At 45.5% G+C, this 15,351-nt stretch overlaps 1 protein-coding gene across 3 annotated transcripts; it reads right to left on the bottom strand.

Moving 5' to 3' along the window:
- Positions 1 to 821: 821 nt before the first annotated feature.
- Positions 822 to 14,378, bottom strand: ano7 (anoctamin 7). 3 transcript variants are annotated; one of them, XM_048980143.1, is made up of 24 exons: positions 14,133 to 14,378; positions 13,213 to 13,325; positions 12,789 to 12,843; positions 12,555 to 12,700; positions 11,517 to 11,624; positions 11,066 to 11,202; positions 10,416 to 10,473; positions 8,674 to 8,808; positions 8,367 to 8,532; positions 8,122 to 8,212; positions 7,766 to 7,862; positions 7,536 to 7,679; positions 6,764 to 6,901; positions 6,496 to 6,594; positions 6,288 to 6,390; positions 5,972 to 6,083; positions 5,567 to 5,621; positions 5,355 to 5,452; positions 3,785 to 3,942; positions 3,054 to 3,259; positions 2,806 to 2,945; positions 2,549 to 2,639; positions 2,301 to 2,420; positions 822 to 1,885 (listed from the first exon to the last, which is right to left on the bottom strand). In XM_048980143.1, the coding sequence occupies exons 2-24, from the start codon at positions 13,300 to 13,302 to the stop codon at positions 1,751 to 1,753; spliced, it is 2,682 nt and encodes an 893-aa protein (XP_048836100.1). In that variant the 5' UTR covers positions 13,303 to 13,325; positions 14,133 to 14,378; the 3' UTR covers positions 822 to 1,750. The 3 variants fall into 3 exon arrangements, with proteins under 3 accessions (XP_048836100.1, XP_048836098.1, XP_048836099.1); XM_048980141.1 differs by lacking the exon at positions 14,133 to 14,378 and having other exon boundaries at positions 13,213 to 13,747; XM_048980142.1 differs by lacking the exon at positions 14,133 to 14,378 and having other exon boundaries at positions 8,674 to 8,784; positions 13,213 to 13,747.
- Positions 14,379 to 15,351: the final 973 nt, after the last annotated feature.

Here is a 15,351-nt window from a genome sequence, read left to right as displayed (position 1 = left end):
AATGCATGTATGATTTGTTCAGGCGAATGACACTAAACACAGCCAGGGGCGTCTGAAATAAGGGGGATGGGGGTGGGCGCGCGATATCGGCAATATTAAATAGATATAAAGACTGTAGTCCTTTATCAGATAAATATTTTATCATGAATCAGTTATATTTAATGTTTTTGTGAAACTGTAATCTAAACATGGAAATGCATGGATTTGTCTTATTTACATTTACATTAGGGGGCGGCATGGTGGTGCAGTGGTTAGCACTGTTGCCTCACACCTCTGGGACCCGGGTTCGAGTCTCCGCCTGGGTCACATGTGTGTGGAGTTTGCATGTTCTCCCCATGTCGTCGTGGGGTTTCCTCCGGGTACTCCGGTTTCCCCCCACAGTCCAAAAACATGCTGAGGCTGATTGGTGTTGCTAAATTGCCCATAGGTGTGCTTGTGTGACTGAATGGTGTGTGAGTGTGCCCTGTGATGGGCTGGCCCCCCGTCCTGGGTTGTTCCCTGCCTCGTGCCCATTGCTTCCGGGATAGGCTCCGGACCCCCCGCGACCCAGTAGGATAAGCGGTTTGGAAAATGGATGGATGGACATTTACATTATTTTCATACATGGATATGTCTTACTGAAAATGATTACATCTTTATTATTGCGAGATTATTTTAAAATCGGTCCCGCAAATGTCAGACTCCACTGGACACATCATTTGATTTTCTAAAAATATTTGCTTCGTTTTTATTCGTTTCTAAATAATAATAATGCTCAGTGTTACTGTGAACCTTTATCAAAATATTTATTCTGTGTGAATGAACGATAAGCAAGTCAAACGTGAAGCGCAAACAGTTTATTGGCTAAAAACAAAATTGGATTAAAAAAAATTGTAGAAGCTCATACAAATGCAGATTCATAGCATATGAGTAGATGAATAACAATTGTGAATTGTATGAATTGTGAATAACAATTTAACCATAACTGACTTTTAAAAAGTACATTTATTATTTCTGTATGGGTGTAGCCTAAACTTCTGAAATGAAACAGTTGATTAACTTGTTGTAATATTTCTATAATGACAGGCCTCAAGTGATGAGCCTGCGGTACTGTGTCCTCATTCTTATCTAACGATGAAAACCTGTCTTCCTTCACCTACGGTCCCGAGGTGAGAAGTCCAGTGATCTGCACCCAGGTACCAAAATGAACAGGAAACCCCAGACAAGAACAGCTCATGCTGGTGAGAAATGGATGGAAAACTTTCACATGTAATAAAGAATTATTTTTAAACTTTTGTGCCATGGGTACAAAATAACTAAGACAGAAGCAAAGGCAGATTAATATATATTATAATATATATTATAAATATGGCGTGTATATTAGATGATCAATATTACTTTTTAAGATTAAGTGCCCTTAGTATAAACTAACATTCTTCTCAGGTCTGATGTAAACCTTACATCAAAAATTCAGGCTTGATGTAAACCTGAACAGGGTGCGTGGGAAGATACCGTCAGCCAAAACGTAAACAGGACCCAATGAATCATAACAAAGCTTGCCTCTGTAATAATTCTAGGGGGTGCTGTTAAGCCAGTGAGGTCCCACCACATAATATACATGCCCCAGCTGGGCGGCAGGGGGTCCTTCTTGGCAGGTCCTGAAAAAAGTTTTGTTTGCATATCCACAGAAAGTGACCTTTGATTTGACTCTGCGGGGATCGCCTTCGAAGTTCAAATATGTATTGATCGATTGAGAACCTGGGGTTAGAAGTCAGATAGAAGGTTGGCCATGATCTTCGGAAGCAGAGGGCAGCGTGGCTGAGGAGGGCTCATAGTCCTTACATCGGTGCCTCAAGGTCTGTGCTAGTTCTTGCATCTCCTCTGAGACTAATTTCTTGCCCAGGGACTACAGAATGAGAGAGAAAAGAGGATAGAGAGAAAGGAGCAATTTTAGGCTTTTGACAGTTTGCTATACATCTTTGTTCCTCACATGGGCAACAGAAGACAAGAAAACAGTACAAGAATGCATGGGGGAAAGAAGGGTATTGTGAGGGCATCGTGTGGGTGTGATGCGGGCATCATATGGGTGAGGAATGGGCATTGTGCAGGTATGGTACGGACAACGTATGGGTGTGGTATGGGCATTGTTTGGGTGTGGCATGGGCATTATGTGGGAGTGATGCGGGTATCGCGTGGGAGTGATGCGGGTATCGCGTGGGAGTGATGCGGGTATCGCGTGGGAGTGATGCGGGTATCGCGTGGGAGTGATGCGGGTATCGTGTGGGAGTGATGTGGGTATCGTGTGGGAGTGCCCGTCTCACCTGGTTCTCAGCCAGCGCCTCTTTGGCCATGTAGTGCTCCCTTTTTATTTTGACCTCCACCTCCTCTGGAATGTCTGGAACCATCATGTCGATCAAACGGGCAACAAAGAATACAACATGCTGTGGAAGAAAGAGGTGGGGAGACTCGCTTTACTAGTCTTTAGAAAGATAGATGCTGCATTTCCACAGAACAACATAATCTAACACCAGTGGTACATTCGATTGCTTTTTATCAAAATTAAACTGACTTCAAAAATGATGACAAAACCCAGACGTATGGCCAGAAGGTGGAAGTATTCAGGCAGGAAATGTCCTTGGGAGTCCCTATAGCCTCGGTACCTGGGTGTTTTAGAAACCAGAGAGAGTTCTTAGAAATGTGCAGGCACTGGAGAGCAGCAGCAGCTGATGCTGTAGCACTGGTAATACTGGTCAGTAGGTGTGGAGTCTCTGCTGACACAAAGCCTGACATTTTATGCTGGGAAAGGGGGGGGGGGGTGCAGTCTACCTGCACAGAGTTTGGTTCTGGGTGTAGCTCAGCGGAGCTATAGCCAGAGTGGAGTTGATGTAGCCCTCTAAGCTCCCATCATTGGTGTATCTGTAGTACAGGCGTGGCAGGAAGTCGGATGTGAAAGCGATAAGGAAGGCCTGCCGTGGAAACAATGGAAACAGCCGTTACCATGGCAACAATTCCCCTCTACTGTAAAAAGCAGCACGAAGCCCACAGCGGCAAGTAGACGTGCGACAGTGTCTCACGTTGCTGATGACTGCCAGGTGGCAGATGATGTGCAGGATGGTGAACCAGATCCCGATGTCCTGGGCACGCTCCACCACTGGCCGCCGGTACTCACACACAAACTTCTGTGCATCCAGACGCACCTCCACCCAGTTGTTCAGCAATGCAAAGAGGGGAGCCAGAGGGCAGGCGGCCACAAATATGGTGATGAAGCCAAATTGAAGCACTGCAAGAGTCAGACAGACACTCCATCACCGTCTCACTGAGTCACACTGTCCAAGTCACACTGCTTCATAATTTACTGCATTTTGACGTCTCACTACATCACATGTCACAGCATCAAACCGTCTTCCATTCCCTAAAACGTCCAACTGAATCACACTGTCCATGTTGCACTGCCTCACATTTCACAACATTACGGCTCACTGCATTGCACTGTCCAGGTCACACTGCCTCACATTTTACTGCATCACGATGTCTTATTGCAGAACACTATATATCACACTGCTTCACATTTCACAACAACATGACACCTCACAGCATCATGCTGTCCATGCCACACTGCATCGTTTCTCTGTATCACGCTGTTCATGCCATACTATATTGCAACATTTCACTGCATCATTAACTAACTGCGTCACATTATCCATGTCACAATACATCATGATGTCTCATTGCATCATAATGTCAATCTGCGTCACACAGATTCACTGCAGTACACTTTCCTACATTATTTCAGACTGCCACTCACCCATCTCCAGATACTCTTCGAACAATCCCTCGCACACCAATAGCTGGTAGTCTTTTTCCCACGGTGTAGGTATTTCTTTATTCAGGCTCCTCTCGCCCTCCATATCATTTTCTCCATGGTGATGGAGCTTCCGGTTTTGCCACCAGGTCTGCAGCTTTCTACACAGAGTTAAGGGACCGTAGATAAAGCACAAAACAGAAGCCGTGTGAATGTACACTATCCGGTCAACAGTATTGGGACACACTTCTGAATCATTGAATTCATGGGCTTCATTCAGACCCATTGCCAGAGGTGTATAAAATGGACCAGCTGGCCATGCAGTCAGGTTGACAAACATTTATGAAAGAATGGGTCATTCTGAAGAGCTGAGTGAATTCAAGCACAGTATTGTCATAGGATGCCACCTTTGCAATAAGTCAGTGTGTGAAATTTTCTTCCTGCTAGATATTGCATTGTGAACTGTTAGTGGTATTATCGCCAAGTAGAAGCATTTAGGAAAGACAAACAGAGCCACAAAGTGTCAGACCACGTAAAGTAACAGAGCAGGGTCACCGAGTGCTGAGGCGCATAGTGTGTAAAAGTTGCTCACATTCCGTTGACTCAATAACGGCAAAGTTCCAAACTTTCTCTGGCATTAATCCCTGTACAAAAACCATGTACCGGGACCTTCACGGAATGGGCTTCCATGGCCGAGCAGCTGCATGCAAGCCTCACATTGCCAAGCGTGATGCCAAATGTTGGACGGAGTGGCGTAAAGCACACTGCCACTGGACTCTGGAGCAGTGGAAATGTGTTCTGTGGAGTGACAAATCATGCTTCTCTTTCTTGCAGTCTGATGGACGAGTCTGGGTTTGGTGGATGCCAGGAGAGCATTACCCGCCTGACTGCATTGTGCTGACTGAAAAGTTTGGTGGAGGAGGGATAATAGTATGAGGTTGTTTTTCATGGGTTGGGCTAGACGCCTTAGTTCCAGTGAAGGGCACTCTTAATTTGGACAATTCAATGCTTCCAACTTTGTGGGAACGATTTGGGGAAGGCCCTTTTCTGTTCCAGCATGACTGTGCCCCAGTACCCAAACCATTGTCCATGAAGGCATGGTTGGGAGATTTTGGTGTGGAAGAACTTGACTGACCCACACTGAGCCCTGACCTCAACCCCACCTTTGGGATGAGCTAGAACGGAAACAGCGAGTCAGGCCTTCACGTCCAACAGCAGCGCCTGACCTCACAAATGCTCTTCTGGATGAATTGGCAAAAATCCCCACAGACACACTCCAAAATCTCGTGGAAAGGCTTCCCAGAAGAGTGGCACCTGTTATAGCTGCAAAAGGGGGGACCAACTCCATACTGACGCCTATGGATTTAGAGTGGGATGTCATGCAAATTCTTGTAAGTGGAATGGGCATGCGTTCCAATGTTTTTGTCCACATAGTGTGTAATTGGAAATGTGTAAAACAGATAACAAAACTAACGGCACGGCTGTTAACGGTGTGTGGAGGCGGGTGGTGTGGGTGGAGGTGGGTGGTGTGGGTGGAGGTGGTTTAGCTGTTGGCCGAGGAGACAGTACTCACGGAAGAAGAAACTCCTGGATATTGTTGATGACCTGCTTGCCCACCATTATAACCAACAACTCCTGGGCCAGCTCAATAAGGCAGCCTCCTGCACCGCACTGCAGACAGTATGGGAATCACATGGCCTAAGCACGCTAGTCATGAGAGTCACAAATATACAGTCACACAAATCTTGCACACTGAACATGGAACAGATAGAAGTCGGAGCTCACGTCCTCATTACGAAATCCCAGGAATGTGTAGTAGTTGCCAGGATAACCAACAAACCTGTGAATGAGAGGAAACTTTGTGAGAGTCGTGCTTATTTTGTCCCTCGCTATAATCACTGGTGTGAGAAAGGTCTCCAAAATTTCACACAACTGTTTAGCTTTCAATGTGACACTCAGGACATTATACAGGCGTTGGTGTGTCTGGAAATTTGCAGCCCGGTGAAGTCTACAAGGGGGATGACAGGACTCAACGTCCTTCTTGCTGTACTCTGTGGTTGTCCATATTCAATGGATAAATCAGTCATAGGAAGCTGGGAGATATCTTGACCGGACTAACATGCTGGTCGGACTGGGTCAAATATCCGGAGGAGACCATAAGTCGGCCATGTCCTAGTGTGGTGGACTGACCTGCCCTTGAAAAAAGCAATGTAGATGGGTGAAGAGTAGAAGTTGACAAACTGGAAAATGAAGACCTTCAGAATGAATGCATCTTCATACTCAGTCTGAGTGCGGTGCATCTCTAATATGGAAAAAAAGATAAATGTGTTGAAGCAGAAAAGGAAACCAGGAGCTGCACATTCAGCCCATGTACGTAAACAACCAGGAACAAAAATATTAAACTATATAACCAGAGAAGTGTTTCCATCGACACCAAAAAAATCTATTAAGAATTTATAGGTTTGATGCCAAAATAAGCAGAATTTCTGGAGTTTGTTCTTCGCACCCCAACGAGTCAGAACTTGGGCCAGGTAAGTGTAGAGCCTGGATAACAGCAGGATCACTGCCAAGTTGAGCACAGAGCCAGTGAGACTCGCTATCCTCCCGGCCTGTAGGGGGAGCACATAACGAGAACCACGGCAAGGGTTGGATTTTCAAAGGACTCGATTAGACTCAATTAGATCAATTAGACTTAGGAAGGCTGGATAACTCACAGCGAAGATGAAGAAGGGATTACTGGACCCATAGATGATGATGCTGACTATGGTCCTGTACAGGATTATGGCCATCAGGAAAATCAGGACTATAGCCAACTGAGAGGGACAAAAAGTGACCGTGGTGAGCCCTGGGAGAGCACAGTGTGACCTGGCAGCCATGAAGCATATCAAAGGAGGGTCTGTTAGCCACTGACACAATTGAGACTGCCTCTGCCCTTGGTAGCCATTTTACCACAGTGATGATGTCGCACAAACAGCATCTCACCATAACAATGATGACCATGCAGCTTGTTATTGTGCGGTTGAACCGGCGCCTCTCTGGAAAGTAGGGCTCCTCGGCGCCTGTAATGGGATTGCGTATGGTCATGGGCGCCATAGCGGTGAATTCTGGCCTTGGGCGTTCCTGGCTCGTAAAAAAGTAAAGAGATTTGTGGTCCTCAGGAATCTCATGGCGTCCAGTGTTTTGACTCCTAAGTAATGATGATAAATCCACACAATTCTCATCATGCTTTTAGATCATGCTAGATAAAATGGGTTGACAGAAGAGTTGCTGCAATTTTCCCATCTCAAGTAAAGCTTAGCTAGAACAAAGAATTTTTCCTGCAGTTGGGTGAGGTCCACAGTTTCCTATTACATGCACCCACCCAACAGGGTACCAGGCATCAGTCTACAGCAGCTTTCTGCATGCGCTAAAGTCCTGCTTCCCTCTTTATGCATTCACTAAAGCCCTGCTTCCCTCTTTCTGCATGCGCTAAAGCCCTGCTTCCCTCTTTCTGCATGTGCTAAAGTCCTGCTTCCCTCTTTTTGCATGCGCTGAATTCCTGCTTCCCTTTTTTTGCATGCGCTGAAGTCCTGCTTCCCTCTTTCTGCATGCGCTGAAGTCCTGCTTCCCTCTTTCTGCATGCGCTAAAGTCCTGCTTCCCTCTTTCTGCATGCGCTGAAGTCCTGCTTCCCTCTTTCTGCATGCGCTGAAGTCCTGCTTCCCTCTTTCTGCGTGCGCTGAAGTCCTGCTTCCCTCTTTCTCTTCTTCTCATTACCTCAATCTCCTCAAACTCAGAGCAGTCCCAGCGATGGGCCAACACTGCGCTCGTGCGTTTCCAGTACTCCAGGAAGGTGATGGCCCACAGGGACATGAAGATGCTGAAGAACACCGTGCCACCATGGTCAAAGAGTATGCCCAACTTCAGGGAGTAGAGACACAGTCAGTCTGAGATTGGACAGGCCAGCGTGTGCCTCATGCTCATGAACAGAGAAGTCGTGCACTAACCTTGAAGGTGACACAGATGCTGGACAGGTTCCATTGGGAGCAGATGTTGCAAAGTGGACACATAACGTAGGTATCCCCACTGCCACAGACCTCCATTCTGCAAGGCACAGGAAGCCATGTCAGGCACAAGAATACAGAAGCACTGGCCTCTCACTGAGAACTGCAGCCCATGTGTACTAAAGGCTGTGACGTGGTTTTTCTCTGTGTACTTTTCCTGGAGACACCATCTTCCGTATACCCTGTAAATAGTTCTGAATAAGGGCTTTGTGTTGCTCCTGTGAATTCTTCTGTATCACTGCCAGCGGGCGTCTGCAAAGTTTTAACAGTGTTAGCAAAGCTGACCCCTGCCCACTCACACTGGCACATCTACGCTCATCAGCCAGATCCCGAACAGGAAGATGAGTAATCCCACAACAGCAGCAGGCAGCAGCCAACTCGTGTAGAATCCTGCAGCGGAGGAACGGCAAGGACCTCAATGACAGCAAATACCCCCCACACAGTATTCCTCACATGAAGATCCAGTTGAAAATCATTTTTTCAGAAATGTGCTCTTAAGTGTCTATACTGCAGGGAGTCACAGAGGAGGGCATAAGTTCCATACCCAACCAGGCGAAGTAGAGAGCAATCTTCTCTCCAAAGTACTCGCGGACATGGTCGAGGGGCTGATAGCGTCTCCAGCAAGCCCAGCGGGCCCAGTATTGGTACAGAATCTGCCTCAGGCCCAGTGACTGTGGCACCATTGGCTCTCCTGCCACCTCAAATGGACCCTGAAGCGCGGCAGTGCAACAGAGAGACTTTCAGCAGGTCCATGTTCCCCAGCAGACCAGATGGATGTAAGGTTTGACGGTGGGGGGAGATGCTGTAAATTGCCTATGTGTTATAAAGATTATCTTGGGCGGGGGTCTCACCTCATGCAGGGGGTATGCAGCAGTAAAGACCTTCTCGCTGACCAACCTGTCGACCCCCACTTCTCCTCTGTTTATCAACCCATATGGGGTCCGAGCCAGAATCTCATACAGCTTCACATATAGTGGGAGAGAGAACTTTATTGATGTGACAGAGAGACAGACAGACAAAAAAACAGATAGACACAGACAGACAGAGAGACAGACAGACGGAGAGACAGACAGACGGAGAGACAGACAGACAGAGAGACACAAGCCATTTTCCCACATCAGAAATCAGAATTAGTTTTATAGGCCAAGTAAGGTGACACAAGGAATTTGTCTTGACGTTTCTCTCCAGTACAAACAAGACAATAAACATTAAATAATTAGATAAAGTAAACATAAAAGAAAATACAGGTATCGGGTAATAAACAAAACTCTACTGAAATACTGCAAATCGGAAATATATATGTTCTAGTTGTCGAGACAAACTAGTTGTAACCAAAGTGAGACAGTGCATTAAATAGTGAGATCTCTAAGCGGTTATGTAAGGTGCAGCATGTAACAAAAGCTGAGCTTTGGTATGACATGCTAAGCTATGAAGTACAGTTTCGCAGTGTGGCAGTTATGCAGAATACACTGTGTGTCAAAATTAGCAATATAAACAGTACTAAGTACTAAACTTAATGAAAATATCAGTGTTCTTATCCTGTTTTAGGGGATCACGCATGAGTATAATCTTTAGTTTGCCCATGCAGCATGTAATATTACTGGGATGGAGTGTGACCTGTCCATGTGACCTGTCCATGTGACCTGTCTCAAACTCTATTGGCATTGTCTGGAGAATCAGGTCCGCACATCTCCTGGAGCCGCCCTTTCACATAGGTGCAGCCTCAAAGTGTGACTCATTTTCAGGCTGGAAGTTTTATGCCCAAGACCAGTTAATTTTGTCCTCGTTCTGAGGAAACTTTGAAAAATGATGACAGAGTTCAAGTCTTATCATCTCGATAAATTTATTACTGACGTTGCAAGAAGAAAATAAATAATAAATAGTATATTGAACTGTACAAGCAGTCTGACTTTACTAGTCCTGTCTGCTCTTTCTCTAACATCTATCGTTTGAGAAACCTCCAGTGAGTAGCAATAGCAAGCAATTAGTCGTAGAACCACCCACTGCGCTCATTCAGTTCTAGATGACAAGCAATCACACTGATGCGTGTGCTGTGTATTTGTGCATTCCTCTGTGATAGAGCAATCGCAGTCTATCGTGTGTGTGAGAAAACTCGCTGATTAACATTCTGAAGCATTGTTATACAATTTTAAAGTTATATGAATATTTTGTTTACCGATTAGCTCCGTTTGCGGGGATCCTCACATTTGCGGGGATCTTCGCTAATGACAAGGGGTACCTGTACTCTTAAACAGTTTGTATGTTTAGCCATAGTTGTAGACAGGTTTACCAAAACAGTCGGGTACTGATTCGGATTTACCTTCACACATATAGCTCCTTTTCTGTCTAGAAAATTTCACGTCTGAAAGGGGCTGCAGATAGGCAGACAGAAAAAAGGACAAAGGCAGGCAGACCATCAAGAAAGGCAGGCAGGCAGGCAGGCAGGCAGACAGACAGACAGACAGAAGGATGGACAGACAGACAGACAGACAAACAGACAGAAGGACACAGGCAAACAGACAAAAAGAGGAGTAGACAAAAGCAGGCAGTCAGATGGAGAGAAAAGCAGGCCATCAGAGAGAAGCAGACTCACAATCTGGTGTCTCTGGGTCGCCTTGAAGAAGGTCTCTTTGTTGTCACTCCCCAGAAACCTGCAGAAAGGTTCAAATTCACGTTGACACTGTGCATAATGATATGGATTGCTGAGACAAAACAAAGAAAACTGTAACGTGGAACTCCAGGAATGACTCATTATCACATGTGCGTGAATCCTTCCCAGTATGGGCCAGTGCGTATATGGCAGTGTGGCATGTTTGCCAGTTGCCCCGGTTCCTGACAACACCTTGACTGCAAACACAGGTGCGTTCTGTCTGACACAGCGGTCACAGTTCACCATAAAGAGGGAATGCCGTATTCACACTCAGACTCACACTCATACAGTGTGTAGATACTTACTCTGCACTAACAAAACAGTACATACACACTTGCAGTAGGTACACATACAATGCAAGTATGTACACACAATTTTTACACACATGCAGTGCAAACACATATCATACACACAAATCATGCACACGTACAGCACTCGCACTTAGATACAGTGCACACTTACAGCACACGCACTTAGATACAGTGCACACTTACAGCACACGCACTTAGATACAGTGCACACTTACAGCAAACGCACTTAGATACAGTGCACACTTACAGCACACGCACTTAGATACAGTGCACACACTTCACCTCTTGAGCTTGTTGGTGCGAAACTGACAGGTGTAGAAATGTCTTGGTGGGCTGGGAACCTCCTCAATCATGAGGTTTGGGATAGACAGCTTCTTTAAGATCTTTTCTGATCCGTGCAGGCTTGTGTGTGAGACGTCCTGCATAAGACCCATCACTTTGGCATGAATATGTCTGTCATATTTATATCTAAACATATTTTTCTAAGCCAATCATGGCTGAAAATCTACACAAGTGATACCATTTTTAAACTGTCCATACTGAAATTGCCTATCCTGGTCGGAGACATAGGGACTATTTTCATGCATTTTAACAAAACATAATTATAATATATCATGTTACAGTGCCACAAAAAAACAAAGTCATGTGACTGCTGTATGAAAAATACAGTACAGTAATTTTTAGTGGGTGTTTCTGGGTCAGTTTTGTAAGGAGTGTCATACAACAGACTGACCTCTAGGGGCACCCTAAGGCTAATTTCCTCTGCATAATAGCATAAGACACTCCAAGGGGCGCTGAGAAGCAAATAGGTGATTTGTGTCTGTTCCTGGTCCACGACCCTCTAAAAGGCAGAAGGATGCATAGGTGAGACAGGTAGCCAGATATGGCACAGATACGACTTAATTAAAACAATTGTTATTATTCTCAGCAATACGATTATTTTTCATTATGTTATCATCTAATGGTGTTTTTCCACTGACATGCTGGAAGTGACGTATGCCCGAGCTGTACCGCGAAGACAGCCTAGTTACAGCTGGTTCCAGCTCACTTCTGTTTTCCACTGCAGATGGGGGGGCTCAGTGAAGGCGTCGTCGGGTTTGGGGAGCGACAGCGACGTAAAACCCGAGAGCCACTTATTCACGGTTCACATCATGATTTACTATCAGCAAGTACAATTATTATACTGTTATTTCACTGTGTGTCATACTTTTTAAAGACGGAATGTAGAGTTATCGGGAATGTATTAATACATCTCGATGTGTGATATTAGTGATAATGAATAATATATAGAATACGCAGTCCGGTCCTAAAGGTAATCCATGCTGTCTCCGTGCGTTTTGACGAATGAGATGGTGGTCACCTGTCCAGCTTGGTTTAGGCACACATTCCGCCCTGCTTACTGCATGGGTACGGGTCGGGTATTACTGTCATATTTCGCAGTGGAAAACTGTCAGTTCGCAGAATGGGCTGGGTATGGCTCGGTTCCAGGTGGCAGTGCAAAAGCTCCATAATTACTGTTTTTCAGTAATTATAAACACAAGTACAATGTAAAGTTCTGACATTCAGTGAGTCTAAGTGGTTGTGAACAACTATTACCCTAAACTTAAAGTTAACACTAATACATGTCATGGACAACCCTACTCATTGGAGTCAATACTGTTCAAATATTTACATAGTTATGTTACTTCAGATATCCTGAACAGAGGCATGATGAGCATTAAATAGCGATTGACCCTTGACCCATGCCCTCCTACCCATAAGCACTCTCTACCTTTTCTTGAAGAATCCCCGACGCCTGTAGTCTAGACAGGAAGTTCTCGCGTGATTGGCCATCGGAGTCTGAGATTTGGGGACTCTTCCTGTCTGCCAGTCCATCTGTTAGCTGTGTCCGGTGCTCCTCCCACACCAACACAAAGTCTGTAAACATAGAGCTGTCACATCTTCCAGCTTAAAGAGGCAATGGGGGCTACAGGAAGCTCATTGGAGTGCAGGCAGTAGTGCTCACCGACTGGGGTGGTGCCATCGCTGAATGTGTTGCTGTGTGTAGGACTGGACCGGCCCTGGAAAGGGAGATGGACACATTGATAAGCACCGCTGTTAGGTGCCTGAAAATTGACATGCTGACATTTTGTATATCTGGCATAGATACACCAGTCAATTTTCCCACATTGGTGAAACTACAAATTGCTGAACCAGACTGGCAATGATCATGTTAATCGTAGTGGCCAGGATTGATGTTGCAGGAAAATGCTATATTTTCATTCTGAGATGCAGTCTGAGGGGTGAGAGAAAGGTCACATTCTGGTGAGAACTTCAAGGGAGTGACTGTTAACTTGTCATCGCTCATGCCGCCTTTAATCATGGCCCTAATGGATTTCTCGTCCTTCACCTCTGCAAACAGGATGCCAGTGGCAGATGGGTGAACTCACCCCAGCTTCCATGCTGCCATAGCTCTGCTCTGCTGGCATCTCCATAGCGATGAGGGTGTGGTTGTCCTCTTCTACCCTCCTTTTCTTCATCCTGGTTCCTTGCGGAAGTTGTCCTGGTGACACACGGGGTGGTGAGGCTGTGCGCCAGCCCTGTGCCAGCAGTTTGGGGGTGTCCATCTCCACAGAAGAGCCTCGAGTTTTCACGCCCCCCCAGACCTTACCTTCCTGTCTACTGAACATACCACCTTCATCCCACTATTACGGCCAAGTATATAAACTGGTTAAGAGTACAGTCACCTCTTCACATCTGTGACGATTAACGGCAAAAGATCCCTGCAAATGTCAATAACCCTTCCCTCCCCAACGTCAGCCCATATCGTTCTGCTTGCTTGACCGACAGCATCAGTTTATTTATTACAAATTTCAAAACAAACAGCACCACACTGTGAAGCTTATCTTGCAGTTCCAGTTCTTGTGTCAGTCATCACAGGAACACTTTCAGAAGCAATGGGAAGGCTACGCTACCTTACAAATGCAAAAGTAATGGCATGGAAAAGCTGAAAATGTACGGCAAGGAACGTGAGATTCAACATAAACAAGTAACAAGACAGCTAACATTCAAGAGGCTTGTTTCTGACTGAGCTGAGATGCATAGATCATATATATATATATATATATATATAAAACTTTTAATATTAAAGATACAGTATGCACTTACACTATTATATAACAGAAATATTTATATATTGCACGATATGTCAACCAAATCATTTTCCGTATTATTTACGCCTATATATTCTTGGCATATACATTGTTCGAGTTTCTCTCATCTTTTAGCAAGCTCCCATTTATTTGATGTGTGAGGCTCACTTGCAGCAGCCTTGTTTGACATGGTGCTGCTTTATCCCCCCCCCACCTACCTGACTTTTTCCTCCCCAGAGGATTTTCTTGATTGTGACTTCACACTCTCACCATCCAGTGTCCCGAACCCCCAAAAAAACAAGCGCTAAGAATGAGCCACCTGATTCCGGTCCTGGACCGGACCCGGACCGGACCCAGAAGTTTCAACGGCTGTTTCGGAAAGCGCCCACAGCCCCTCATCTGCTCCAGTGAGGACAAGCAGAGTTACAGGACTTCCTTACAGGAGCATTCCAGCGAGAAAGAGGGGGAGGAGAGGGAGAGAGCACATATTTGCAGAGGTGGAGTTCAGTCTCTCCTTCGCTCCACCCTTTCAGTTAATAGGCACATACGGCAGGTCTCGTGGAGATCTTGGCTCCTGACCCATTCCAGGCCAAAACAACCACCTGTCATGTCCAGAGACAGAGGTAAGGCCTTCTTACGGGTGCAGCCAGACCTCCTGCGTTAAGGCATAACCATGTCTGCGCAGTCCTCCGTCGTATATGCAAGAGGAAAAGGGAAACGACTGCATGCTCGTACTTCTGTTTCACTGACAAGCTGTGTCCATGGCTGATTATGAAGTAATCACTCCAAAAGCAGTGCACAGCGACTGCATATACCTATAATACGCATTCAGTATAAGAGACTAACTCTGTGAAAGCATCAATTAAGTGGGTACAATACTCCCCTCTGCTGTTCTGCCAGGAAATCTTTTCAGAAATGGCTAATTGTTGACAGAGCAATAGCCTCTGGTTATTAGCTTAGCTGCATCTTAGACGTTAAACGAGTTAAGGTACTCGGCTTAAGTTCTAAAACTGGGGGGGGGGGGGGGGGGGGGGTAATAGCTTATCCCATTTTTTTTAATAATTAAAAAAAATTGACCTTTACTGATGCCCCTTAAATGTGTGTAGAAGTCTGCAGAACATTTAGCGGAAAGAGGGCAGATCTTAACAGAACTTAATTTTCATTGAATACCAATTCAAACCCCCCCCTCCCAAATTATCAATATCTGGAAAAGCGATTATCAAAGCTGAATATAATGCAGCACTAGCTGTTGTAGGGGGCTACGATTTTGCCGAGCATCAGTTTCTATTGTACACGTCTTAAATTCCATTTAAAATGACAAATGAAGTCCCAGAACAGCTTCAGGAACCCGGCCTCTGCCCTTCTACGTCAGGGCTAACCCTGATCCTGGACATCCAGACCCCAGCAGCTTTGCTATCCTGCCTGATGAGTTGTTTT

This window comes from Brienomyrus brachyistius, chromosome 17, assembly GCF_023856365.1.
Source record: "Brienomyrus brachyistius isolate T26 chromosome 17, BBRACH_0.4, whole genome shotgun sequence".
NCBI lineage: Eukaryota > Metazoa > Chordata > Actinopteri > Osteoglossiformes > Mormyridae > Brienomyrus > Brienomyrus brachyistius.
The sequence above is the reverse complement of the archived record's forward strand: the minus strand, read 5'-3'. Positions and strand labels throughout refer to the sequence as shown.